The 25,155-nt window shown below is 50.3% G+C and overlaps 1 protein-coding gene across 3 annotated transcripts; it reads right to left on the reverse strand.

Annotated features, from left to right (window-relative positions):
* Window positions 1-3,486: 3,486 nt before the first annotated feature.
* TRAIP (TRAF interacting protein) lies at window positions 3,487-25,050 on the reverse strand. Of its 3 annotated transcripts, none has more exons than XM_034658343.1 (15): window positions 24,377-24,818; window positions 19,152-19,209; window positions 18,543-18,626; window positions 16,240-16,279; window positions 15,511-15,638; window positions 14,204-14,298; window positions 13,498-13,698; window positions 12,763-12,850; window positions 12,083-12,172; window positions 11,560-11,648; window positions 6,704-6,859; window positions 4,881-4,929; window positions 4,458-4,607; window positions 4,289-4,339; window positions 3,487-4,084 (listed from the first exon to the last, which is right to left on the reverse strand). In XM_034658343.1, the coding sequence occupies exons 1-15, from the start codon at window positions 24,472-24,474 to the stop codon at window positions 3,965-3,967; spliced, it is 1,497 nt and encodes a 498-aa protein (XP_034514234.1). In that variant the 5' UTR covers window positions 24,475-24,818; the 3' UTR covers window positions 3,487-3,964. The 3 variants fall into 3 exon arrangements, 2 of the variants coding, with proteins under 2 accessions (XP_034514234.1, XP_002920580.1); XM_002920534.4 differs by having other exon boundaries at window positions 13,585-13,698; window positions 24,377-24,805; XR_004624712.1 differs by lacking the exon at window positions 3,487-4,084 and having other exon boundaries at window positions 4,458-4,642; window positions 24,377-25,050.
* Between the last annotated feature and the right edge of the window lie 105 nt (window positions 25,051-25,155).

Raw genomic sequence — 25,155 nt, forward strand, 5'->3', positions numbered from 1 at the left:
TGCTTTCAATTCTTTGGGGTATATACCCAGGAGTCGAATTCCTGGGTTGTACGGTAATGTTTAATTTTTTTTTTAAGATTTTATTTTATTTATTTATTCGACAGAGATAGAGACAGCCAGTGAGAGAGGGAACACAAGCAGGGGGAGTGGGAGAGGAAGAAGCAGGCTCACAGCGGAGGAGCCGCTGGGATCACGCCCTGAGCCGAAGGCAGATGCTTAACGACTGCGCCACTCAGGCGCCCCATGTTCTTCTGTTTCTTAAATTCCATGTATGAGTGAAATCATATGGCATTTGTCTCTGATTTTGCTTAGCATAATACACTGTAGATCCTTCCATGTCCTAGCAAATGGCAAGTTTTCATTCTTTTTGATGGCTCAGTAATATTCCATTGTATGTATATACTACATCTTTATCCATTCATCAGTCGATGGACATTGGTTCTTTCCATAATCTGGCTATTGTTGATAATGCTGCTATGAACATAGGGTGCATGTTCCCTTTCAAATCTGTAGTTTTGTATCCTTTGGGTAAATACCTAGTAGTGCACTTGCTGGGTCATAGGGTAGTTCTATTTTCAACTTTTTAAAGACCCTCCATTCTGTTTTCCAGAGTGGCTGCTCCAGTTGGCATTCCCACCTTCAGTGCAAGAGGGTTCCCCTTTCTCTGTATCCTCACCAACATGTTTCCTGTGTTGTTAATTTCAGCCATTCTGACAGGTGTGAGGTGGTATCTCATCATCTTTTGCCCGTTATTGAATTGGGTTTTTGTTGTTGAGTTTTATAAGTTCTTTACATATTCTGGATATTAGCCCTTATCAGATATATGACTTGAAAATACTTTCTCCTGTCTTTGGGTTCCCTTTTTACTATGTGGATAGTGTCTTTTTGGTGTTAATCCTTTTAAAAAATGTTGGATAGAATCACCAGTGAAGATATCTGGTCCTGGGCTTTTCTTTCTTGTTTTTGTTTTGTTTTTTAAAGATTTATTTATTGGAAGAAAGAGTGTGTGCGTGCGAATTGGGGGAGGGGCAGAGGGAGAGAATCTTCAAGCAGACTCCCTGCTGAGTGAGGAGCCGGGCGTAGGGCTCCATCCCATGACCCATGAGATCATGACCTGAGCTAAAACCAAGGGTTGGACACTTAACCAACTGAGCCAGCCAGGTGCCCCATCTTGGGAGTTTTATGAACACCAATTCAATCCCCTTACTAGTTGCAGATCTATTCAAATTTTTTCTCTCTTCTTGAGGCAGTTTTGCTAGTTTCTGTATTTTTACAAATTTGTCCATTTCAATTAGGCTATCCAGTTTGTTGGTGTACAGTTGTTCACTATATTCTCTTATAATCCTTTCTGTTTCTGTAAAAATTGGTTACAGCATCCCCATTTTCATTTCCAATTTTGATAATGTCTTTTTTCTCTTAGTCAATGTATTTAAAAGTTTGCCAATTTTGTTGACCTTTCAGAAAAGCAGCTCTTGATTTTGTTGATTTTCTCTATTGTTTTTTTTTTTTTTTTTTTTTTTTTTTTTTTTTTTTTTTTTTTTTAGGATTCTCTCACTAATTCCTATGTGTGTATTTTATTCCTACCACCAAGCAATTCTCCAATGCCACCTGGGCGTCCTGCAATTCCACTCAATTGTGAGACCACCTACCTGGAGACCACCTCAGACCCCGTGCCTGCTCTGGCACCAGTCAGCTGCTTTTGCAATTGGAGCTGCTACCCCACAACCAAGAGGAATGGGGGATGGTGGCTGGTTAAAGCCTGGGTCTTCCTTCATCGAGTACTTTCCTAGTTGTCTGATCAGGTACCAGAGTTCTGAAATAGTTGATTACAATTGCTCTTTCCACTTCTTTGGAGTTAGGGCTGGCATAGTTGTTTTGTTACTATTTTGTAACCGTCACCACCATCTATTTTAAAACTTTAAAATCACCCCAGGGGACGCCTGGGTGGCTCAGTTGGTTAAGCCTCTGCCTTCAGCTCAGGGCATGATCCCAGGGTCCTGGGATGGAGTCTCGTGTCGGGCTCCTTACTCAGTGGGGAGCCTGCTTACCCCTGTGCCTGCTGCTCCCTCTGCTTGTGCTTTCTCTCTCTGACAAATAAATGAATAAATAATCTTAAAAAATTTTAAAAAAAATAAATGAAATCACCCCAGGCAGAGGGGAGGTGGGTGAAATAGGTGAAGGGAATCAAGAGTACCCTTATTGTGACGAGTCCTGAGTAATGTATGAAAGTGCCGAATTGCTATATTGTACACCTGAAACTAATATAACACTGTATGTTAACCATCCTGGGTTTTTTGTTTTGTTTTTTTTTAATTTTTTAAGTTGGCTCCTTGCCTAGCATAGAGCCCAAAGTGGGGCCTGAACTCATGGCCCTGAGATCAAGACTTGAGTTGAGATCAATAGTTGGATGCTTAACCAACTGAGCCACCCAGGCGCCCCAACTATACCGGAATTCTTTAAAAAGGGGGGAGGAGAGTTTATGTAGCAAGAAAACAAATCACCCCAGACAGAAACTCTCTAACCATGAAGTAACAACTCCTCACTCTAGCCCCTAGTAACCTCTATTCTACTCCAGTCTCTATGAATTTACCCATTCTAGACACTTCATTTAAGGGAAATCATACAAGATTTGTCTTTTGAGTCTGCCCTATTTCCTTAGGGGTCATCAGTTCTTAACCTGCAATGCTGACTCATCGGGTTCCTACAATTGGAAGGTTAGTGCTATTGTCCCCACTTTAAAGAAGCTGAGACACAGAGAGGCGAGGTAGTTTGCCCAAGATCACTCGGCTGCCAAGGAAGGCTACTAGGCAACCACTGACTGCACCCTTAACCCAATGCTGCACTTCCCCTCACCAACCCTCCTTGGTTCGAGGAGGCAACAGAGGGACCCAGCTCCCATAACCAGCAGCATTACTTTCTCGCCGTGACGCTCCCCCAGGTGTGCTGGAGGCAGCTGGGCATGCTCAGTCTGAAGCATGAGGGCACTCACCTTCATCCCCTGCGCCAGGCCCATGCTGGGCCCCACAGAGACAGAGGAACCCCGGTGCAGTAGTGAGAAAGGGAAGTGTAGGAGACCTCAGCCAAGCTAGAGGTCACAAAGGGAAGTCTAGGAGAAAGTGCTCTTGAAGTTAAGACCCAAAGGTCACTGATTATTTCTTTTGCTTGCTGGGAGTTCCCTGTATGGCTATATCTGTTTACCCAATTGCTTTCCAGCCTATGGCATTTGGGCTGTTCTGAGGTTAGAGACTGTGGAGTGAACTGCAGTGATCTCTTTCCTGCTGGACTCTCCTTGTGCCCTATGAGGAGGCACATGCCTAAGGAAGGGTAGGACTACTGAGTCTGAGTCTAGGTGAAGGTCCCACTTTAGAAAATTATGCCAAATGGTCTGCCAAATTGTTGATGCAAATTTGTACTCCCAGAGCCATGAAGAAAAGAGTTTATCTTTTTTATTTTACATAGAAATCTTCCCCCCCACCCATCCTCTCCCCACCACCATCCTCTCATTCCCCAAGCTCGGCTCTGGCCATGCCCAGCTCTGGCCTGCCCAGCTCAGCTCTGGCCGTGCCCAGTGGCAAGTCAGAAGCAGGCAGAAGCTTGGGCAGGCTGAAACTGCCCGAGAAGCTCCAGGCACTTTGGTCCACACAGTCAACAAAAGACCTTAGTCTGGAGAACCAGAAGCAGCCCAGCGACATCTGGCTCTAAACAGGAGCCTCTGACAAGGAGGAAGTCCTGCTGGTCTCACTTAAACAGCCACACGTAGGCCCACTACGGTAGACCCAGTGTGGGTGTGGGTGGGCATGGTAAGTGCAGGAAAAGCATAGTTTCTGGGCCTCACCCTCACCCCCTTGCCCTTTTGGCTGCTCCTGGAAGAGGGGCCATGCCCCCCCGCCGCCCCCTGCGGAGCCAGTCCTGGCCTCTAAGTTGGAGGCATATATCTGGCCATTGATCCGGCTCACTGTGCTCACTACCACAGGAAGGTGTCCAGCTTGGCCTGGGAGGCAGGGAGCGCTCTCCTCATCCCCGCTCTCTGCTTAGTCTTGGGCTTGGGTTTCACAGGCAGTGGGCGGATCATAGTCGTGTCAGTCTGAAGAAGATGTCAAGGAAGAGGCCTAAAGAGGAGACTGGGCAGCCCAAAGGCCTAGGCTTGGGGTGGACAGCTCTGCTATACTGAGTGAGGTCCAGTTCTGCACACCTGAGGCTGTAACCACTGCCAGGCTGGGGGCTGGGGGTACAGGTGAGGGACCGTGTGGCTAGCTCAGCTCAGCCCAATGTCACGGAACAAGGATACAGGTTGGATGAATTTTGTCCGACCTCCAAGTCCATCGAAGCCTGTCCTTACCTAAAGCAGAAGGAAGAAGTGAGCGGGCCAGGCTAATAGGCCAGGGGGCTGGCTTCCCCTGCACCTCCCCTCCCCCTGAGAGGGCTGGCACTTGCCACTTGTGGGAAGCCATACTTACTGCATCTGTGCTGCGACAGGGTTCTGCCTTGGCCCTCTTGGGCTGTTTCTGGCCTAGGACAGCATTCCGGATGAAGACAGGAAAGGCACTAGCCAGCTCCTCATCTGGCTCTCCTACACAGCGCTGGCCGCCCAGTGAGAGCTGGGACTCCTGGAGGGGAGACCCCAAAGCCAGGCTCGATGAGCCTGATGGCAGCAAAGGAGGGGGCGAGTCGTGGTGGTGGAACAGGACCAGGATCTCTGACGCCTCACCCGGGGCAGGAAGGATAATGAGTAGAGTTCCCAGGTAGCTCCGAAGTGTTGCAGTCCTGGGCCAGGAGTGAGAGGGCTCTGGCAAGACCCTGCCCTCTCAGAAGCCCAGCTTCACACTTGGTCCTGGCAAGGGATGGATGGTGACTGCCTGACTACTTCTGGGAAGCCTTACCTGCTTGGGGCCTTTGGGCATCTTCTTGGGGATGTCCTGAACGGGAGAGCTGTGAGAGTGAGACATGAAGGCAAGAGGCAGGTGAGCAAGACACAGGGCCGGGCAAGCCAGGCTTAGCACGTGGCCCTCTGGGGGGGCCACCATGGGGCAAGGCTGCTGTAACAGCTGTGTGCTGGGCAAGGCCCCTCGGTCAACCCACCCCAGTGCGGGTCTGTGAACAGCTGGACAGTCACAGCTGCCACAGTGGGGAGGGGAAAGTTGGACCACTCTCCAATCTTGTGGCTTCCACTCAGAGCCAAGCCAATTCCGACGCTCCTCAAGGCCTCAGGCACCTCACCATGTCCTGGGCTCTATGTGGGGCTGGAGGCCCGGCTGATTCACCACCCACAGGAGGAAAGCCAGTCGTGTCCTGATACGGGCAGAAGGCACCTCGTGAGCTCACACTTAGTTGCAACTGCCCAGAGAGGGGCCACTACCTCCATAAGACCCTCGGGAGACAGCTCATAAAGTGCTCTCATCACCCAGGGCTAGGCCATCTTCCTCGATAATCTGTGCAGGCAGGGTCTGGAGGCAGAACTGATCATGGCCCCAAGCCCTGGTCGTTCACTCCCAGCTCCAGAACTAGCCACAGTGTTCTCATCGAATTTCTGGGGACACGAGAAGCTGAATACCTTCTCCTGGCATTTTCCTGGGTGGGTAGAAGGATGGTAACCTAAGGCTGACCCTGTGGCAAGATTGGGCCTGTCAGCTCTGGACCCCTCCACTCCTGCCCTCATAGCCTGTGGTAAGGCTACATGACGACCATGGGAAGATTCTCCACTTGTTGCAAGTTTGGCCCTGGAGAGGCTGATCCAAGGTGGAAGCATCCTGGGTTCCCTCAGCCTCCCCGCAGGCCCTAAAGATGGTAAAAATGTCTCACCCTTTACAGCTAAACAGACAACATGAAGAAGCCAGGGCGTGCAGCAGGCACTCGTAGGTCCCCTGATGGCAGCCCGCATGGCCAAGGATTGCTTTCCACTGCTCCCAGGCCCGGCCCTGTATGGCACATGTGCCTCCAGCCCCGAGGGCGGTGAGAGGTGGAGAGCCCAGCTGGCTCTCCCTTTTGCCCTCTCCCCAGGCCTCTTCCACCTTCATTGCCTTACACTTCGATTTCTTTCTCTCATGTCCAAAGTCTCTGATTAGGAGGAAACCCGCTCAACCCTTGACCCCCATACCTGAGCAGTGTATACCTACATGTACCTACGGGAGTAGTCCTCGTCTCCCTGATGAACCATACTTGGCCTGCCTGGCCAAGCAGATGACTTCCCCATTCCCAGTCCACTGTGCCCTAATGCACGTCCCACCCATCCCACTGCAGGTCCCCACAGCTTCTTATGCCCGCCCCTGTGGGATACCCCCTTAGGTGGTGGGGCCCTGGGCTCCATGATTTGAGATGGTCCAAAGCATGAGCCCAAGAGGCACACAATGGAAGAGGAAGTTCAGAGTCCCTGGCTCAGGACTCCGGTGGGCAGCCATTCAAGGTATGGGAAGCACCCCCCCCCCCATCATCAACCCAGACCTGCCCCTACCGAGACCCCTGTGTTCTCTCCAACTCACATCACAACACCTTTGCTTGAAGGCTGATAGTAATGACTAAAGCAAGAGAAGAGCTTTGCACAGAGTACTCAGAAGAGGGAAGAAGAAGTGGTCAGAACCAGTCATGGCCAACACCAGGTGACCCTCAGTGCCCTGTCAGCCACTCGGAGTGACGAGGGTAGGGCCTGCAGAGACCGCTTGGTCATCCTTCCTCGAGGCTGTGGACAGGGCCAGGGACTACCACTTACTGTGCTATCTCTTGGGAGAACTTCTTGGCACGGCTGTGATGGATGCTGGAGGGCTGGGACGGAGGGGTGTCGACATCAAAGGTGGCATTGAGGTCAATGTCCTCACCGAAGGCTGGTCGGCGAAGCTTCAGGCTCAGCATCTCCACGGGGGCTGGGCTATAGGCAGAGTTGGCCTGGTTACTCTGGACTACTGTGGCAGTCCAGAAGGACAACAGTCCCTGAAGCATCAGAGATGGCTTGGTTCCAGGGGTCTGGAGCCCACACCTGGCTTAGGGCCACCCTGCAAGGAAGCCTGACTCTCTATGGAAAAAAACGCTTGGCTTAGTGCTTCCATCATGGGACCAGTGAAAGTCTTCAAGACATGGAAGGAAGCAAGCAAAACACACACAAAAGCCAAGTGTCCAAACAAAAGTCTGCCTCTTGACCAAACAGCTGCATTTCTCAGAATGCAGTGCAAGGGGCCAGAGATGTGACCACAGATTGATGTAGATGACAAATGGCACAATATTGGAAATGGTCAAATGACTCCCCAGGGGCTGGCACTTTCACAGCCTGAATATGATGCAGACATTAAAGTAGTGTTTCTGGAGAGTAAACTTAATAACATGGGGAAATGCTCATACATTACATTCAAAAAGTAATACAAAACTCTGTGATAAAAGAAAAAACAGACAAGTTGGACTTCAAAGAAATTTAAAATTGTGTACATCGAAAGAAACCATCGGGACACCCAGGTGGCTCAGTCAGTTGTCTGACTCTTGGTTTTGTCTCGGGTTGTGATCTTGGGGTCATGGGACTGAGCCCTCCATTGGGCTCTGGGCTCAGTGCAGAGTATGCTTGTCCCTCTCTCCCCTACCTTCATGCTCTCTCTCTCACACAAATAAATAAATAAAATCTTTAAAAAAAAAAAAAAGACACTGTCAACAGAGTAAAAAGGCAACCCACAGGATGGAAGAAACTATTTGCAAATCATCTCTCTCATAAAGGACTAAAATCTAGAATATAGATAGAACTGAAGCTCCATACAGAAAACAAACAACCCAGTTCAAAACTGGGCACAGAGCTTGAGCAGACTTTTCTCCAGAAAAGATCTACAGAGGGCCAGTAAGCCCAGGAAAAGATGCTCAACGTCACTGGTCATTAGGGTGTTGCAAATCAAGCCTACCATGCGATCCTGCTTCATAGCCATGAGGACCACTGCTAGGAACAACAGCAACACCCAAACAAACAGAAAACGACAAGTGTTGGTGAGGATGTGGTAAAATTGGGACCCTGGGGTGCCCGGCTGGCCCAATGGGTGGAGCAGGTGACTCTCGATCTCAGGGTCATGAGTTCGAGCTCCACGTTGGGTATAGAGATTCCTTAAAAATAAAATCTTGAAAAAAAATTTGGAATCCTTGTGTACCGTTGATGGGAATGTAAAATGGTACATGTGCAAAATAGTACAGCGGTTCCTCAAAAAATTAAAAATAGAATTACCATATGATCCAGCCGTTCCACTTCTGGGTAGACATCCAGAGCTAAAAGAAGGATCTCAAAGAGATATTTGCACAGCCATATTCATAGCCGCATACTTACAACAGTTAAAAGGTGGAAGCAAATGTCCATCCACCAGCGAATGTATAAGCAAAATGTGGTACGTACATACAATGGAATGTAATTCAGCTTTAGAAAGGAAGGACATACTGACACCTGCTACAACATGCATGAACCCTGAGGACATTATATTGAGGGAAGAAAGCCGGTCACAAAAAGACAAATACCAAATGATTCCACTTATATGAGGTATTTAGCGTAGTCAAAATCATAGAGACAGAAAAGGAGAATGGTGGGTGCTGGGGGTTGGAAGATGGGTTATTGTGTAATGAGTACAGAGTTTCAGTTTCTCAAGATGAAAGGGTTCTGGAGGTGGCTGGTGGAGACGATACCACAACATTATGTATGTAATGCCCCTGAACTATGCACTTGAAAATGTTGCTGAATTTTGTCATGTGTAGTTTACCACTGTAATTTGGGAAAACAACTCTATGGAAAGGACAACTTTGTTGTGCACACATCCCTTCCCCCCTTTCCCCACATATAGAGAAATGACTAGAAGAAAATATACCACACGTCAACAGTGACCTCTGTGCTAAGTCCGTATTTTCCAAATTGTCAACAATGAATGTGTTGTTACTTTTATAATGCGGGGTGGTGGTATTCTGTTAGAAAATTGCAGCCACTAGGATTTTTCTAGCCCACCCAGGCCTGATGGGGCTCCCTAGCTCCTGTGGTCAGAGAACTCTGGGCAGTGGCAGGGCAGCCCCCAAACATCCTCTATTTCCTTCCCTTAGGGACCTTGTCATCGGGGCCACCCAAAGCCCTATCCCACTGCTCAAGGACAGAGGGATGCACAGTGAGGGGATGAGTCTCTGGCCGGGAGCCCACTGGGGCATGCAGATCGGAGGGAAGGGAGCCACCCGCACTGATTTGGGTGGGTAGGCAATGTGGGAGGCTTGGACTACCTCTTCCTTTCCCTGGCCAGGTCCTTGGAAGCACTACCCCTTCTCGCCTGCAAGTGAAAACAAAGGTTGCACAAACCCACCTCAAACCAGGGCCATGCTGGGTGCTTCGCCTCCCTTGGGGAGCCACAGCATAAAGCAGCAGCCAGGAGCGCTCGTGGCAACATGTCTGTAGTATCTGTTCATCCGGCCACTATCTACCAGCCCCAGCAAGCCGTCTGCCACTATCTCCCACCCCAGAGGGTCAACACACCTCACCACAGCCCGCTGGCCGCAGCCACGCCACACGCCCCCGCCGGCCCGAGCTGCACGCTCTAACGGCTCCCACGTGCCCCAGCCCCGAGAGCCAGGTTCCCCCCCTCACTAAAGCCTCTAAATGCAAATGGCACAAGAGCCACTTTTCTTGTCATGGGATTTGGCCTGTCGTGGTGTGTGGTGGGGGGCGTTTGGGGGCTTCGCCATCTAACCCCCCAGTTTGTCTACCCCACTGGAACACAAGCTCCGAGAGGACTGAGAGGGCCTGACATGCAGCACGCCCTCAGTAAGAACCTGTTAGAGAAGTCTCGGCCTCGCTCCAGCGCGGGATGGTAACGAAAGTAAGCAAAGGCAGGTATGCAAAGTCCCTGGGAGCCTAGAGGCATCCCTCACTGGGGATGTCAGGCACAGAGCACATGCGTGTGGAAATACCCTGAGGCCCACGGCGTGGGCAGTGTAGGGAACACCGTGGAGCTTGTAGATAGCAGTCTTGACTGGTATCCTGGGAAAAGGATTTTTACTTCCTGCCTCGAGGCAGTCTGAGTTCTAAATGTTTGACCACGGGAGATGGTCTTTGAGACTATCAGCTCCCTCTGAGCCAAGCTCCTGACAGGGCCCTTGCGCTACCTGGGGCTTTCAGGCCAGCGTGGCCAGTGGGCTCTGAGGGCGGAGTGGGGAGGAAGGACTAGATGCAGAGTCTAGTTTGTCCAAATCAGCAACACGCTGGACCTCACGGAGAGTCATATGCCCCTCACACTCCCCCAGCTGTCTCTCAGTCCAGCCCAAACCAGGGTGGGCAGGTAGCTCGAGCTCCGTGAAGAGACCCTGGGGGGTCTGAGGTAAAAGGACAAAGTACAGTTGAGGAACTAAAGCTACAATGAGGACGCTGGCTTGTCGGCACTCACTCCCCGGTGCAGAAGCTGGCCAGGTACTGTGGCGGGGGGGAAAGAATGTACATGTAAGGAAGCTGACGCTGAGGAACACAGGTCAAGATGCGGCTCCCCTCTCCTCAGAGCCGGGTGTGTACGTGTGGGGTGGCTCAGGCTCCTGGAAGAACCGAGAGCACTTCTGTGGCCTGTGGCACCTGACACAGCATCTAAGTAAATACTCCCTGCACAGAGGAAGGGGAGCGTACTCCTGCCGAGGCTAGGGAAGGCTCTGCAGGGCAACTGACCCTTCGGGGTGCACGGAAGCTGACAAACAGAAAGGCACAGAGGCGGGAAGGCCAGATACACCCTGCTGTGTTGAACAGTGTGATGTGGCCGAGCACTAAAGGTCCACGGAAGCCCACGGGCTGGCTCCGCCAGTGCTTGAGGCACAGTGCCGAGAGGCCCGGGAAGGTTTGGCGGGGAAGAATGCCGTGAAGCCCAGGAGCTGATAAGCTGGGCAGACAGGAGGAGCCGGAGGCTGGGTCACCAGCCTCAGCTGAAGGTGGTGGCCCCGGGGACAGGATCAGGAGACCCCAGAGGGGTTAGTTAGACGGGCAGACTCCAGCAACTGAGCAGATATGGGGAAGAAGGAGCGTAATGATTTTCCAAAGGACATTGAAAAGTGGCTCAAATTAAAGGCTGGGCCACTGAGTTATGTGCTTTCTGTCTAGGCCATCCACTGGGCAGCCAGGCAGGACAGTCCTGAGATGCTCTTAGCCAGTTGGCTTCTGGGAAACACTCGGAAGGAATGGGCAGCCAGTCGGGGCAGGAGCACCCATCCCTCTGCCTCTTGGCTCCCTCTGCCGGCAGCTTGAATGCACACATTCCTGAGACCAGCAGGGAATAATTTTGGTGACTGGTTTCGTGTTTGTTTCAGAATCTGGGGCAGACAGATGCATTTGGTAAGCATTCCATACACAGGATGCATGCGGACAGTCAACGCTCCTGCCCCTTCCCTGCCCATCTCTAGGTCCTCTCTGGCCTACCTTGGCCTTTTCTTGTCAGAGCCCAGAGCCTACTTCAAAGCTGTTTTCCAACTAAATCTTGGCTGTGTCCCAGGGCAGGAGGCCCACAGCCTTCAGGCCCACATGGACCACCCACCCGACCAAAGCCAGAAGTAGTGAAGACCCTTACCAGGGAGTTCTTCCACCACCCCAGAAAGTCAACAAACCTCTCTAAAACCAGGCGGTTGACCGTCTCACTGTCCACTGGTGGCAGGTTCAGGGTTTCCTGCAGCATCGTTAGCTTTTTTTTCAGGCTCTTGAGGAAGGAAAGAGAAGACTGTGAAAGGAAGGCTGAGGCAGCAAGTCTGGAGAGACTGTCAAGGATGTGAACAACATGCACGACAGGCAAGCCCCTTGGGAACAGAGCAAGGCCTGAACCCCCAACATTCTGAACGCCCGGGATCAGCCGGCCTCAGAACCCCTCTCTGGTGAAGCCTCTGCTCTGGTGAGGCTATATCCCCAGGGATATAGGTACAGGACAGACTGTAGGGGAAGACCCATGGTGCTGTCTGTCCTCTACTAAGGAGGCCCAGGCTCCATATCAGGGCCAAGGTACACATCCCGACCCACTCTGTCCCAGGAGGATACAGGGAACCCAGAACCACTGCCACAGAACGGGCACAGGTTCCTAGGCTCTTGGAGGACACACAAACGACCACTCGTTCCCATCTGGCCAGGGATGTCCCTTACCACGATTTCCTTGTCAGCACTCTGTAAATCCTTCTGAGCCGACTTCAGCTCCAACTTGGTCTGGTCTAGTTCAGTGTAGACTGTCTGCAACTACAAGAAAGTATAGGGAGGAAAGGACAGGCCAGCAGGCAGCCGTGTGCTCTGCCCCCACCTGCTGCTACCCAGCGCGTGCTCACGGGAGCCCAGGGTCCAGAGGAATCCGAGGACACATGGGGAGACCCTGGCTTTGTGGGGCCTGTCCACACCCATCCGGAGCTGCCCAGGAACTAGGGTTGCACTCTACACCTGACAGCCCACGGGTGCATGGGCAGAGATAAAGCAGCTATGCTGACTGAACGGGGTTCCGAGGACATTCCTCCTGCTCTGGGCCTGGGACTAAAGCAGACCCCTGACACAGTCACACTTGGGCTCTGTGCTATCCAGCCCACTGAGAGGTGCCCAGGAGCCAGGGAGAATAGAAGTTGTAAGTATGCACGTATTGGCGGGGATAGCCGCGTGACCTGCCACCCTAAGTGGACAAGCCACAGAGCCAGAGCCAAGGCCCTGGAACCAGTCTCTGTGAATCACCCACGGCCCCGTGGAGTCTGTCGCACCATGAGGCCCCATGGCTTTGCTCAGGAGACAGCAATGAGCATGACAAAAGGATAGCCACCTCTCCCCTCACCTTTTGCTCCCGTTACCTTGCTTTTGGAAGAAAACAAGTCCTTCTTCAGTCTGTCCGCCAGCTCCCCTGAGGCCTTCCGTGCCTCTTTTAGATTCTCATACTCTCTATGAGGGGGGCCAGGAAAAGAGACGTCAGAATGGGGCACCCTGCTGGTCAGACTGCACCACAGCACCACAGCACCACACAAACGCAGAGCCCAGGCTGTCCCTTCAGCCAGTTCTCAGGCCTCCTCTGACACCTGAGCCCAATGGGGTGGTGCTGTGGAGGGTCGCGCAAGGAGAGCGGGGGAGTCTCTATTCCCCGCCTGTCCTGCAGGCACCGGTGATTAGAGAGGGTGTGCGGGAAGGCCTGCCCTCCCTAAGGCCTCACGAAGAGGCCCCCTATACCACCTGGCCCTCATAGGAGATAGCTGGGATCCTCCATGCCTGTCAGCCAAGTGCCCCTTCCCTCAGCCTCACACCCACAGTAGTGGAGAATCTGAGCAAAGTTTCAGACGCAAGTCAGGCGGAGTCGGGAAGTGCTGATGGGAAACAGGCTCCATTCATCATGATGGGGCTTACAGCTCAGAGAGTGGTGCCAACCTTCTTAGAAATTACATTTATATTCACAGTCATTCTCTCAATAACCCAATGAGGCAAGTTTTCACTATCTCCATTCAGGAAGCTGTGGGTCCGAGGCTAAGAAACTGGCTCCTAGCCACATGGAAAGAGGTGGGGTCAGGGTTCAAACTGAGGCAGCAAGTTCCCTTAACTGCCTGATCTGCTTTAGAAGAGATGGGCAGCAGAGAGGGTGCTGTGGCTTAGCTCCTGGACAGGGCCAGAGGGGCCAGAGTACACACTTCTTGAGGGACACGCAGTACACAGCCAGCTGCTCCACCGCTGACTGTCCCACACCCATGTCTCGGATCATCTCCTCCACCTCGGGCCGCTGGCTCTGGAGTAGGAGCTCAATCCTGAAAAACACCCAGCCCACGGCATTTAAAATCTGGAGGCTGATGGGTAGGTACCCAGTGCAGCTCTGCCTTCCTTTGCTGCTGTTGCTATGGTGACAGCCTGGCCTGCCAGGATGCTTTAGCAGGCGGGTCTACCCAAAGAAAGGCCCCACAGCAGAGCTGAACACAGCTGCAGGGACGCTGCTGGGGAAGAACAGGTGCTGACAGGTCCTCAGGGTTAGGGATCCTTGGAGAAAGGTCTCTGGAGCAAGAGACCTGCCAGGTCACTGGGCCACGGGCAACAGGAAGAGGGAGGACTGAGGCGAGGGGCCCCACGGAAAGTGGAGGGGCCCACCAAGGCCGAGCGAGGACATGAGGGCCCACACCCAGCTGGCCTGAGCCCCACATGGCCTACGGAGATTTGAGCCACAGAGAGAATCCAATCCCTACTGCAGTCCTGAGAGCTGGGCCCGCTGGGGGGGCCGTAGGAGCCAGGGCGGAGGGCCGTCCCCAGCTCCGGGCTCACCGTTCCATGGTTTTCATCTTGCTCCTGAGTCGGCGCGCCTCCTCCTGGGCTTGTTTGCTCTCGTCCTGCTGCTGCTCCAAGTACTTCATCTGCTTCTGAAGAGCAAACACACCAATGCCTACCTGTCGTTTGGATGATCCCAGGGACCATGGCTAAAGTCATCCTGAGAACTCTACTCTAGAACTGTCTGCTTTTCCAAATGCTGATAACCATGTGTCCCCAGTCCCCAGGGAGGAAGGCTCCTGGGCCCCACTTTGGCCTGTGCTTTTTCTGCTATTAGGCCCTACGCCAACTGCTTCCTCACCTCCCTGCTTGCTTCCTCCTAAGATATGTCTTACCCCAGGCATGTCCCACTGCCACTATCTAGACGCCCACTGTGGGCTGCCAAGGTCCTGTGGTTTAAGGGCCCCTGGTGCATGTCGTGCAGATAGCTGAAGAAACACAAATCCAGGTCTCATTATCCACCATCTAGACCCAAGGACAGTTATCAATCAGGACAGGAGAGCTGAACCAGAGGCAGCTGGCCAGGCTGCCCTCAGCACAAAGGCACTCCATCTCTGACCTGGGAATGCCATCAAAGACGCCTGCTCTGCAGCCAGCTACTGATTCACTCCTTCCCTCCCACCGGCCAGGCCACGTGATCCAGCCCAGCCACCAAGCAGGAACAGAGACAACGAACACCCTGGGGCTCTGTCTGTTCACAAAGATGGCTCCCTTCCCTTTCAAATGGCATCCAGCAAGGACTGCTCCTTCTTACGAGGCCAGAATATCAATTGTGGGTTCAGATCAATCGCCTCATGCCCCTTAGAGAGCAAGAGGCTCACCAACCCAGGCTGATACAAAATTCATCTGGGTCTAGAGCAGCTTGCTCTGCAGGCTTTGATCTGCCCGGTCAGCTCAGCACAGCTGACTTCAAAGGCCCCCTGCTCCTCCCTGGGATGCTGTTTGATCTGGCTCCAGAGAGCAGCCCAGCCAAGGACTAGAGTGCTCATGGAAGGTTCTTCAGTCTGATTTCATCAGTGGAGTACAAACCACTTTGGAAACAAGGTCCAGCCTCACTGAGATCTTGGCTGAGCTGCCCCTCTGAGAAGCGCTGGGAAGGCCTCACCTCTTCAGACTACCTAGTACAAAATCCATCTCTACAGCTAATATCACCCTTGGCTGACGGGCAGGATGGGTACGATACGGGAGGCCTGGGCAAGAAGGGATTTGCCTCCATTTTATAACCGCACAAACGAAGGTAAGGACCAAGGCAGAACCAGAAGATAAGCCCAACCGACTCGTGCCCACAGGACCCGGGGACCCACCTTGAGCGTGGAGCATAGCATTTCGGCATTGTCTAAGGCCTTCTGCAGAGATTCCACGGTGGCGTTGCGCTCTTCCAGTGTGTCCCGCAGGGTGTCAATGATGGCCTGGCTGTCCCTTTTCTCCTTCTCTGCAGCAGGGGTGGGAAGGGGAAAGGCCCGTTCACCCACCAACATAAGAACCTGAGCCCTTGGGCTCCAGCACCACACCCCGGAGCCAAGTAAGGAACAAGTCTGGTCAGCAAGCTGGGCAGCCCGCTTCTCTCTCTGGCACGCACCAAACCGGGAAAGCTAAGCCAGAGTCTCTTCATTCAGGGCATGAGACCCTCCTTCTACTGCTTAGAACTCCTTGCGTAAAGATTTCCCTGCTCCCCCCTCCCATGGATCTAGTTAATTCATCATCTTAGAACTCAAGCAGATTTCCTGCCAAACTCAGCAGCCAAAGCCTCTCCTAGAAATACTCTGTCCAATTTGGTAGCCCCCTCCCAGCCACGGTCCTGGGCAAGAAGCTCAGACAAAGAGAAGCTGCTCATCTGGCCTAGGCGGACAGCTTGAGGCACCTCCCTTTCCTCTCCTTTCCTGCCAATCACAAGAGCTGGCAAAACTCTTGGATATACAAAGCAGGGAGAGTCCCAGGCTTCACCAGAAGGCTGGAGGCATTCCTCCCAGGGCCTCTCCCCCAAGCACCTAGGTCAGGGGCTTCCCAGAGCCCCTTATCTCTTACTAACTCACCTTTCTGGGAAAGCTGGGCTCTGGTATTATCCAGTTCATTCTACAAGGCAATATCCACAATAAGCAGAAAGGCATCATATCTGGCTTCCACACAGCATCCCAAAAGGCTTGCAGGGAGATCCAGGAGGGGGCAATGAGGCCTGTAGGTCCAGGGAGGCACAGACCCTGCTATATGTCGCGGTTGAGCCAAGCCAACAGTGGAGCGATACGTTTTGCTTTATCTCTATGTTTTTTTTTTTTGTTTGTTTGTTTTTTGTTTTTTTTTTAAGATTTTATTTATTTATTTGACAGAGATAGAGACAGCCAGTGAGAGAGGGAACACAAGCAGGGGCAGTGGGAGAGGAAGAAGCAGGCTCACAGCAGAGGAGCCTGATGTGGGGCTCGATCCCATAACGCCGGGATCACGCCCTGAGCTGAAGGCAGATGCTTAACCGCTGTGCCACCCAGGCGCCCCTATCTCTATGTTTTTTTTAAAAGTAGGTAATATCAAGTACAAGACCCTGGGACAGGGAAGGAGGCAGAACAGGGTCAAGAGAAGTGAAGTTGGACCTGTGTGATCAGTCTCACAGCAGACCCTTCCATCACTTCCTTGGCCCTGTGGTGGCCCTCGCACTCTCTGGGCTTCAGCCGCACTCACTGAGGACACAGAGTTGGGATGGCCACGGGGAGTCACCACTCCTTCCCTTGGGTCACCACTCCTTCCCTCCACCCCAGGTCCTGCTTGCTTCACAGTCTACTTCTCTCCAAGCTCTGAGCTCGCTCTGTGTGCCACAAACCTTCCAACCCTAATAAGGTAGGTAAGCTGGGACAAAGTTGTGTCTCTGGATGAAACCTCACACGTGCTAGGCTCTAACCAGACTATTGTGAGGGTCAAATGAACCTCTCAAAGCCCGTGCGTAAGTTACAGAGCCACTGCCACAGAACCACTGAGAGGCCGGGACAGAAATGAGCCCATCTCCCATTCATGAGTCCAGAGCACTCAACATCCCTGTGGGCAAGAGAAGTTCCCCATAAGCAGGAAAACCAGGAACTGCAGGACTGAAAGGCTTGGCCAAGGGTTCGTGGTGGCAGCTGGATGGGATCCAGGCCTATCTTCCCCCAGATCACCCTTTCCAGGTCAATACAAGACTCAGAATTTCACATGTGACCGATACTAAAGCCCAGCCCCGGTAGATGGATAAGCTCCCTGCTGTCAAAATCCCAACCCAGGACTCTAGGGCAACAGCTTTTGGTGGCTGGGTGGCTCAGTGTAGACAGAACATCTTGGAGTGCAAGTGGTGGGTGGAGAAGGGCAGGCACGAGCTGCCAGGGAACGGACACCAATCTAAAGCTCCCCCAAGTCGCCTGGCTCCCACCCCTAAACAACGTGCCTACAAGCCCTTGCTCCAAACTACTCAAGATGTTGCCTCTCTGTCTCCTAGATCTGGCTTTGAAAGCCAGAAAGAAGTGAAGCTGCCTTTGTTGTCTTTATCACAGGGAGGCCGAAGCTTAAAACCAGGAGCAGTTACCATGACGATGAACATGCTGGCTTTGAGCACAAAAGCTCTACGTTCTCGAAGCAGTAAGGTTCCAAGGACATCACGGCACGCTGGCACCAAGGCCAAATGAACCCTGGGCTGATAGATGCCCAGCAAATGAACCCTCAGAGGCCAGGTGTGTTGCGAACCCCAATCCCACTTCCTCAGGAGGTTTGGGCCAGTCCTTGGTGCACAAAGAAAGTTAAATCTCGGACTTGAAGGGAAGAAGTGTAGGAGGGAACCACCCATTCTCCCCTGCGTTGCGGGTTTCTGCCCTGGCTCACATCCTGATTCCAGGGCTTCTGCCCTCCATTCCTGGCCCGGGAAAGACTCGGGCACCTGGACATATACCAAGCTTCCCCACAGTTTTGAGGCACAGCCAGGTTTGTGAATAGTGGGTCCACACACCTTCCCTGGCTGAGGACCGGAAGAGTTTTCTGATCTGTCTCTAGCTGTCCAAGCAGCAAAGCGGACTGGGAAGGAGGCTGTAGAACTCCTCCAGGTAAGAGAACTCAGGAGAGACACTCTGGCCTTTGGTGGGAATTGCTCTGAAATCCCAAGGGGGAAGGCTCAGTCCTGTGGCTCCTTTCTTCCCTAACAGTGTGTTTCTCCAATGACCAGATCTTATCATCACTTTTCCTCCGCTCTCCTCTCCTCTGCCTTGAAACCTCGACGAATCTCCCTTCAGACTCCATCTCCACAGTCTACACACCTACCCTGGGAGGGAGCAGAAAGTAAATTCTCAGAGGGCTTGGGGTTCAGTAGAATGACACAAATCCCGGGTACCTTTAAGAATTCTGCATCTAAGACACTCTCCTCCTCTTGGGCAAGGTCAAAGAAGAGCTTATTGATAATGGTTCTTCTGCCAACCTGGATGGAAGGACAAGAGAGAGTATGTCACTATAGCTGGGTCATGTGCAAGGATGACAGGGGTGTACGTGCAGCTTAACATGCAGCCAGGCCTGTTCTCAGGCCTCACTTTTCATAGCACATCCCTTGGAATCAGATGAGCTCTGTAACCCTACAGGAACCCCACGCGGATGCCACTGGTTTGGTGGTTATTAGAGTCATGTCACTGCAGACCCATGTGGTAACTGTTCAAAAAACTCCCCCACTCTAGGTACTGGGCATTGAGGATGGGGAAAGGCAAGGAAGGAGGCCAAATTTACTGAGGTGAAGACCGGCCGGGCAACAAGTCCATCTGCCAGCTACCCTTGGGCATAAGCAGGCCTCCTGAGCCACTCAAAAGCACAAGTAAGGCTTAATCAGCCTCAAACCATGAAGGTTCCAAAAAGGTCAAAGATATTGTTCAATTTCAGAGGTCTTTCCTGATTCCCACTCCCTGGCAAGGAAAAGATATCTTCAGCTGAGGTGTTTTCTCCCCATTGCCCTCACCTGGATTCGGCACTGTGGGCAGGTCCGACTTGGTGCTGTCTCAAACCACTGAATTAGGCTGGAATGAGAAGTAGAGAAGCAGACTGGTCAGCCATTGCTTGGATAGAGACATACAGGCCAGGTAGTCCCCCTGACCACAACAGTGTCTGACTTATTCCTCCTCGATCCGATGCCTGACCACAAAGGAGGGTGGTATTACAGGTGGTACAGCACGTCCCAAGGGGCCTCACTGGTACAGGCACTCTGACCAGCTGGCCCTTTTTTTGGCCTTGTTGGTGTGGCCCTCCCGACCCCTAAGCTGCTCTTTTTTTTTTTTTTAAGATTTTTTTTTTTTTTAATTCGACAGAGATAGAGACAGCCAGGGAGAGAGAGAACACAAGCAGGGGGAGTGGGAGAGGAAGAAGCAGGCTCATAGCGGAAGAGCCTGATGTGGGGCTCGATCCTGTAATGCCAGGATCACGCCCTGAGCTGAAGGCAGACGCTTAACCACTGTGCCACCCAGGGGCCCCCCTAAGCTGCTCTTCTGTCAACATTCGAGGCTCTGATGAAGAGGGAGCAGCAGCCAAAGCCCAGGGTCCCTCAGAGATAGGGATTTTAACAACATCCCCACTTTAAGCTGGGACTCCAAAGGGCTACACTTTCAGCATAAGGGTAAAACTAGAAGTAAATGCAAGTAGTGGTAAAAGCAAAATACAGTCCAGCTTCGCATCGTCTATCTGAGTGGTCCAACAAAACCTCAAGCCTTAAACTCTAATTAGTCTCCTACTAGTAGACTCTCCCACCAGGGACCAGAGAGAAACAGAATCCTTTCTGGAAGATAATACCATCATCCCAGGCCTCAATTTTTTTCTATAAATAATTTTCCATATATTAGGTACAAGATCAATTCAAAGGTAGCCAGGCACAATGGAATATTATACAGCAATGAGAATGAATGAGTCTACAACTAAGAACAATATTATGGATGAATCACACACACATAACATTGAGGAAGAGAAGCCAGACACAAAAGAAGGTGTATCACGTATGACTCTATTTATATAAAGTAAACATTTCAGTTTTTTTAAAAAAGTAAATAGACAAGGAAAAAAGCAGTGCAAGTACAAAGCAGAGCGTATGCACAAAGACTTCAGATATGGGAATTGTCAGACACAACATAACACAGTATCTTAAGGAAATAAAAATCAAAACTGAAAATATCATTAGAGGGGCGCCTGGCTGGCTCAGTCGGTAGAACATGTGACTCTTGATCTTGGGGTTGTGAGTTTGAGACCTGTGCTGGGGGCAGAGTTTATTTTTAAAAAGAAAAAAAAATACATCAGTAGAGAACTACAGAATAAAAAATGACATGGCAGAATTTAATAAGAACCAAACAGAAATTCTAAAACAAAACAAAAAAATGGCCAAAATTAAGAATTTGATGGACGAGTTAAATGGCAGTTTAAGCACAGATGAAGAATTAGTAAAATGAAAAGATAGGTCAGAGAAAAACTGAGAATCAAAAAGATGGAAAAATATACAAGGGATGATAAAAGATACAGAAAATACTGTGAGAAGGTCTAGAGAATATAATAAGGAGTTCCAAAAAGAAAGCATTAGGTAGGATTATGCACTTTCCCCAAAAAGTCTATGTCCTAATTTCTCAAACCTGTGACTATTTCATGTTATATGACAACAGTAATTTTGCAGATGTGATTAAGGATCTTGAGGCAGGGAGCGCCTGGGTGGCTCAGCAGGTTGAGTGTCTGCCTTTGGCTCACGTCATGATCCCAGGGTCCTGGGATGGAGCCCCATGTTGGGCTCCTTGCTCAGTGGGGAGCCTGCTTCTCCCTCTGCCTCTTCCTTCTGCTTGTACGCTCTTTCTCTCTCTCAAATAAATATATAAATCTTTATTAAAAAAATAAATAAATCTTAAAAAAAAAAAAGGATCTTAAAACAGAGAGATTATTCAGGTGTGCCCGCATGTAATCACAAGTGTCCTTAAGTGAGGCAGGAGTGTCAGAGTCATACAGAGAGATCTGAAGATGAAAAATGGTGCCTCGAGCCAAGAAAGGCATATCCCCACTTACAAACATTGACTATAACCTGGTAAACCTATTTTGGACTTCTGACCTCTGGAACTATAAGATAATAAATCTGTGTTTTATTTAAACCACCAAGTTAGTAGTAATTTGTTGTAACAGAATGAGAAACTAATATGAAAAGAAAAGAGATAATGGAATAGAGACAATACATGAAAAGATAATGGCTGATAATTTTCCAAAACTAATTAAAGAAACCATTCAACAAGTTAAAGAACCATAATGAATCCCAAACAGGATAAGTAAAAAAACACTAAAAGGGAGCTGAAGTGCTATGTTATTGTCGGACAAAATAGACCTTAAGTCAAAAAAGGTTAAAAAAACAAAGAAGGACTTTATATACTGATAAAAGGTAAAATCCAACAAGAAGAAATAACATTATAAACATACATTTACCTAACAACAGAGCCCAAAAATATATGGAAGAAAATTGGACAGAATTAAAGAGAGAAATAGACAGTTCTATAATAAAAGTTGGAGATGTCAATAACCCCCACTTTTAATAATGGACAGAACAATCAGACAAGTAATCAGTAAGGAAATAGAGGACTTGAACAACACAAACCAACTATATCTAACGCACAAATGCTCCAGCCAATCACAGCAGAATACACATTTTTCTCAAGTGCACACAGAACATTCTCCAGGCTAGACCATATGTTGGGCCGCAAAACAAGTACTAATAAATTTTAAAAGATTAAAATCACACAGAGTATCTCTTCTCATCACAATGGAATGAAACCAAAAATCAGTAACAGAAAAAAACTGGCAAATTCACAAATACATGGAAATTAAACAACACACTCTTAAATAACTGATGGATCAAAGAAGAAATCACAAAGGAAATTAGAGAATACCACGAGATGAGTGAAAATGAAAACACCACAAACCAAGACATTTGGAATACAGTGAAAGCATGCTAAGAGGGAAGTTGATAGCTGTAAACACATACATTAAAAAAAAAAAAAAGACATCCACTAGATAACTATTATAAAAAACAAACAAAAACGGAAAATAACAAGTGTTGACAAGGATGTGGAGAAATTGGACCCTTGTGCATTGCTGGTGGGGATATAAAATGATGCAGTCAATGTGGAAAATAGTAAAGCAGTTTTTCAAAAAATTAAACATAGAATTACCATATGATCCAGTTGTTCCACCTCCAGGTATAACCCAAAAGGAATGACAGCAGGGTCTTGTACAGATACTTCTTTTTTTTTTTTTTAAAGATTTTATTTATTTATTTGACAGAGAGAGAGATAGCCAGCGAGAGAGGGAACACAAGCAGGGGGAGTGGGAGAGGAAGAAGCAGGCTCCCAGCGGAGCAGGAAGCCCAATGCGGGGCTTGATCCCAGGACCCTGGGATCATGACCTGAGCCGAAGGCAGACACTTAACGACTGAGCCACCCAGGCACCCCTGTACAGATACTTCTAAACCAATTCATAGTAGCATTACTCATAGTAGCCAAAACATGGGAACAACCCAAGGTCCATTAACAAGGGATAAACAAAATGCGTTATTTCCATACAATCAAATTTTAGTCATAAAAGGAATGAAATTCTGATACATGCTACAACATGGATGAACCTTGAAAACATTACGCTTAGTGAAGTAAACAAAACTCAAAAGAAGAAGTATTCTATGATTCCACGTATGCAAAATACCCAGAATAGGAAAATTCAAGGAGATAGAGAGTAAAATAGAGGTTTTCAGGGGCAACGGGGAGTGGGTAATGGAGAGTTGTCATTTAATTGGTACAGTGTTTCTGTTTGGAATGATAGAAAAGTTCTGGAAACAGATAAAGGGAATTAAGAGGTACAAACTTCCAGTTATAAAATAAATAAGTCATGGAGATGAAGCGTACAGCTTAGGAACTATGCTCAGTAATACTGTTGTATGGTGGGCGCCTGAGTGGCTCCGCCGGTTGGGCATCTGCCTTCCGCTTGGGTCATGAGCCCAGGGTCCTGGGATCGAACCCCACATTGGGCTCCTACTTCTCCCTTTCCCTCTGCACTTTCTCACGCTCTCTCTCTCAAATAAATAAATAAAATTTTTTCTTAGATTTATTTATTTGACAGAGAGAGCACAAGCATAGGGAGTTGAAGAGGAAGAGGCAGGCTCCCCGCTGAGCAGGGAGCCCGATGGGGGGGCTCAATCCCAGGATCCTGGGATCATGACCTGAGCCGAAGGCAGTCGTTCAACCAACTGAGCCACCAAGGTGCCCCATACATAAATAAAATCTTAAAAAAAAATACTGTTGTACGGTGACAGACGGTGACCACAATTACTGCGGTAAGCATCAAGTAATGTATAGAATTGTTGAATCAATACGTTGTGTACCTCAAACTAATATAATACAGTATGTAAATTATATTTCATCTTATAAAAGAGTTCTGAATTGGCCAGTCCACAGCTGCTAGGGGAATCTTTCCTCACCAGCTGTACATTCAAAGGGTCAGCAGGATGCCTGGATCAGGGAGCACCTCTTTGTCCTTCCATATTTGTTTGGCTTTTTTTTTTTTTTTTAAGATTTTACTTACTTATTTGGGAGAGAGAGTGTGAGAGATCACAGGGGAGAGGGAGAAGCAGACTTGCTCCATCCCAGGACCCTGAGATCATGACCTGAGCCAAAGGCAGATGCTTAACCAACTGAGCCATCCAGGTGCCCCCTTGCCCTTCCTTCCATGTTATCTTGGGTTTCTTGGCGTCAGTGAATACACTGGGGTGTCTGACCAACGAGATGACTCTGGGTGGAATAATCCCAAACCATCAACCAAACCACAACAAATCAGATAGCCAGACGCCTACCAGTTTATCTCGAAGAAATAAAAGGCCTCGTTAATTTGGCGAGAGTTCACCTCCGCCCGAACTAATAATTTTGAAGTCACATCTCTCTGCTAGCGGATCAAGGAGCCCCCTACTTTATCTTAACCGAACTAACTCTGTTTCTCTGGACTCAGTTCAGCTGTCACCTTCTCCGGGAAGCCTGCCCAGACCCGCCTCTGCCCAGGTCGGGAACCTACCGTGAGGCTCAGTCTAGTGCCGTCTTAATCACCTGTCTGGGCTCCCCCCGGGGACCCGACACCCCACAGTTCTGTAGCGTACCAGGCCGAGAACCTGGCCCCACCACTGCAGTCACTCACCACTGCAGGTGGAAGGTGTGGCCGCAGTGGATGGCGGCCACATCTCGGGAGTGGTCGAAGAAGTCGGAGCAGATGGTGCACAGAGCACGGATAGGCATGATGACGGTCTAAAAGGGATCAGGCAGCCAAGGAAATCTCCACCACTCCGGCTTCGCGGCCGCGCCCCCGCGTCCCCCACTGGCTTCAAATTTGGCTCCACTGAGCAACTTCCGGGAACGGACCGGAATTGGTAATAGGGAACATGGAGGCGGAGCCTGGAGGCTGGGTCCGGATTGGAAGAACCATGGGGGCGGGGCTTAACGACCGAAGAGAATCCTGGGGCTGAGCGCGGGACTGGATCTGTCATCAGTAACGCTCCAGTGGCTCCCGGAAGGATTCGGCAGGTACCCGCAGCAGCTATGCCGCCGCCGAGCCCCTTTCTGGGGCAAGACAAGACATTACGGTGCGAAGCCAGATCTGGTGCGAGGCGCGCCGGGCACGGGCTCCTCAGCCCTATGCTGTCAGGGCAGCCGTCTCTGTACTTGGAGAGTCGAGAAGACCGAAGCCGTAGGGGACTGGGACGATGGTCCCCATGGAGAGCGGTCCACTGGGTTCTGGGCACTGCTCGACCGTGCGCCCGGCAGCCCGTAGTTCCCACAGACTAAAAGAATGTTCCACCCTTTCAGCCCTGGGCTCTGAGTGTCCTAGAAAGATGGACACAAGTCCTAACCTCTCAGGACACCCCAAAGTTACTCTGGCTTTATCCCTAAGTTTGGAGGCGGCAGGGCCAGTATCCTGAC

The sequence above is a fragment of the Ailuropoda melanoleuca genome, chromosome 4 (genome assembly GCF_002007445.2).
Source record: "Ailuropoda melanoleuca isolate Jingjing chromosome 4, ASM200744v2, whole genome shotgun sequence".
In the NCBI taxonomy this organism is placed as follows: domain Eukaryota; kingdom Metazoa; phylum Chordata; class Mammalia; order Carnivora; family Ursidae; genus Ailuropoda; species Ailuropoda melanoleuca.

What these genes read in the sequence shown, in the direction of transcription:
- TRAIP (XM_034658343.1), bottom strand. Translation starts at nt 24,474, where the DNA reads ATGCCTATCCGTGCTCTGTGCACCATCTGCTCCGACTTCTTCGACCAC. An exon ending in GCCCACAGTGCCGAATCCAG is followed by an intron (nt 18,627 to 19,151) that starts GTGAGGGCAATG and finishes CCTTCCATCCAG; the next exon opens with GTTGGCAGAAGAACCATTAT. An exon ending in CCTGTCGCAGCACAGATGCA is followed by an intron (nt 4,340 to 4,457) that starts GTAAGTATGGCT and finishes CTTCTGCTTTAG; the next exon opens with GTAAGGACAGGCTTCGATGG.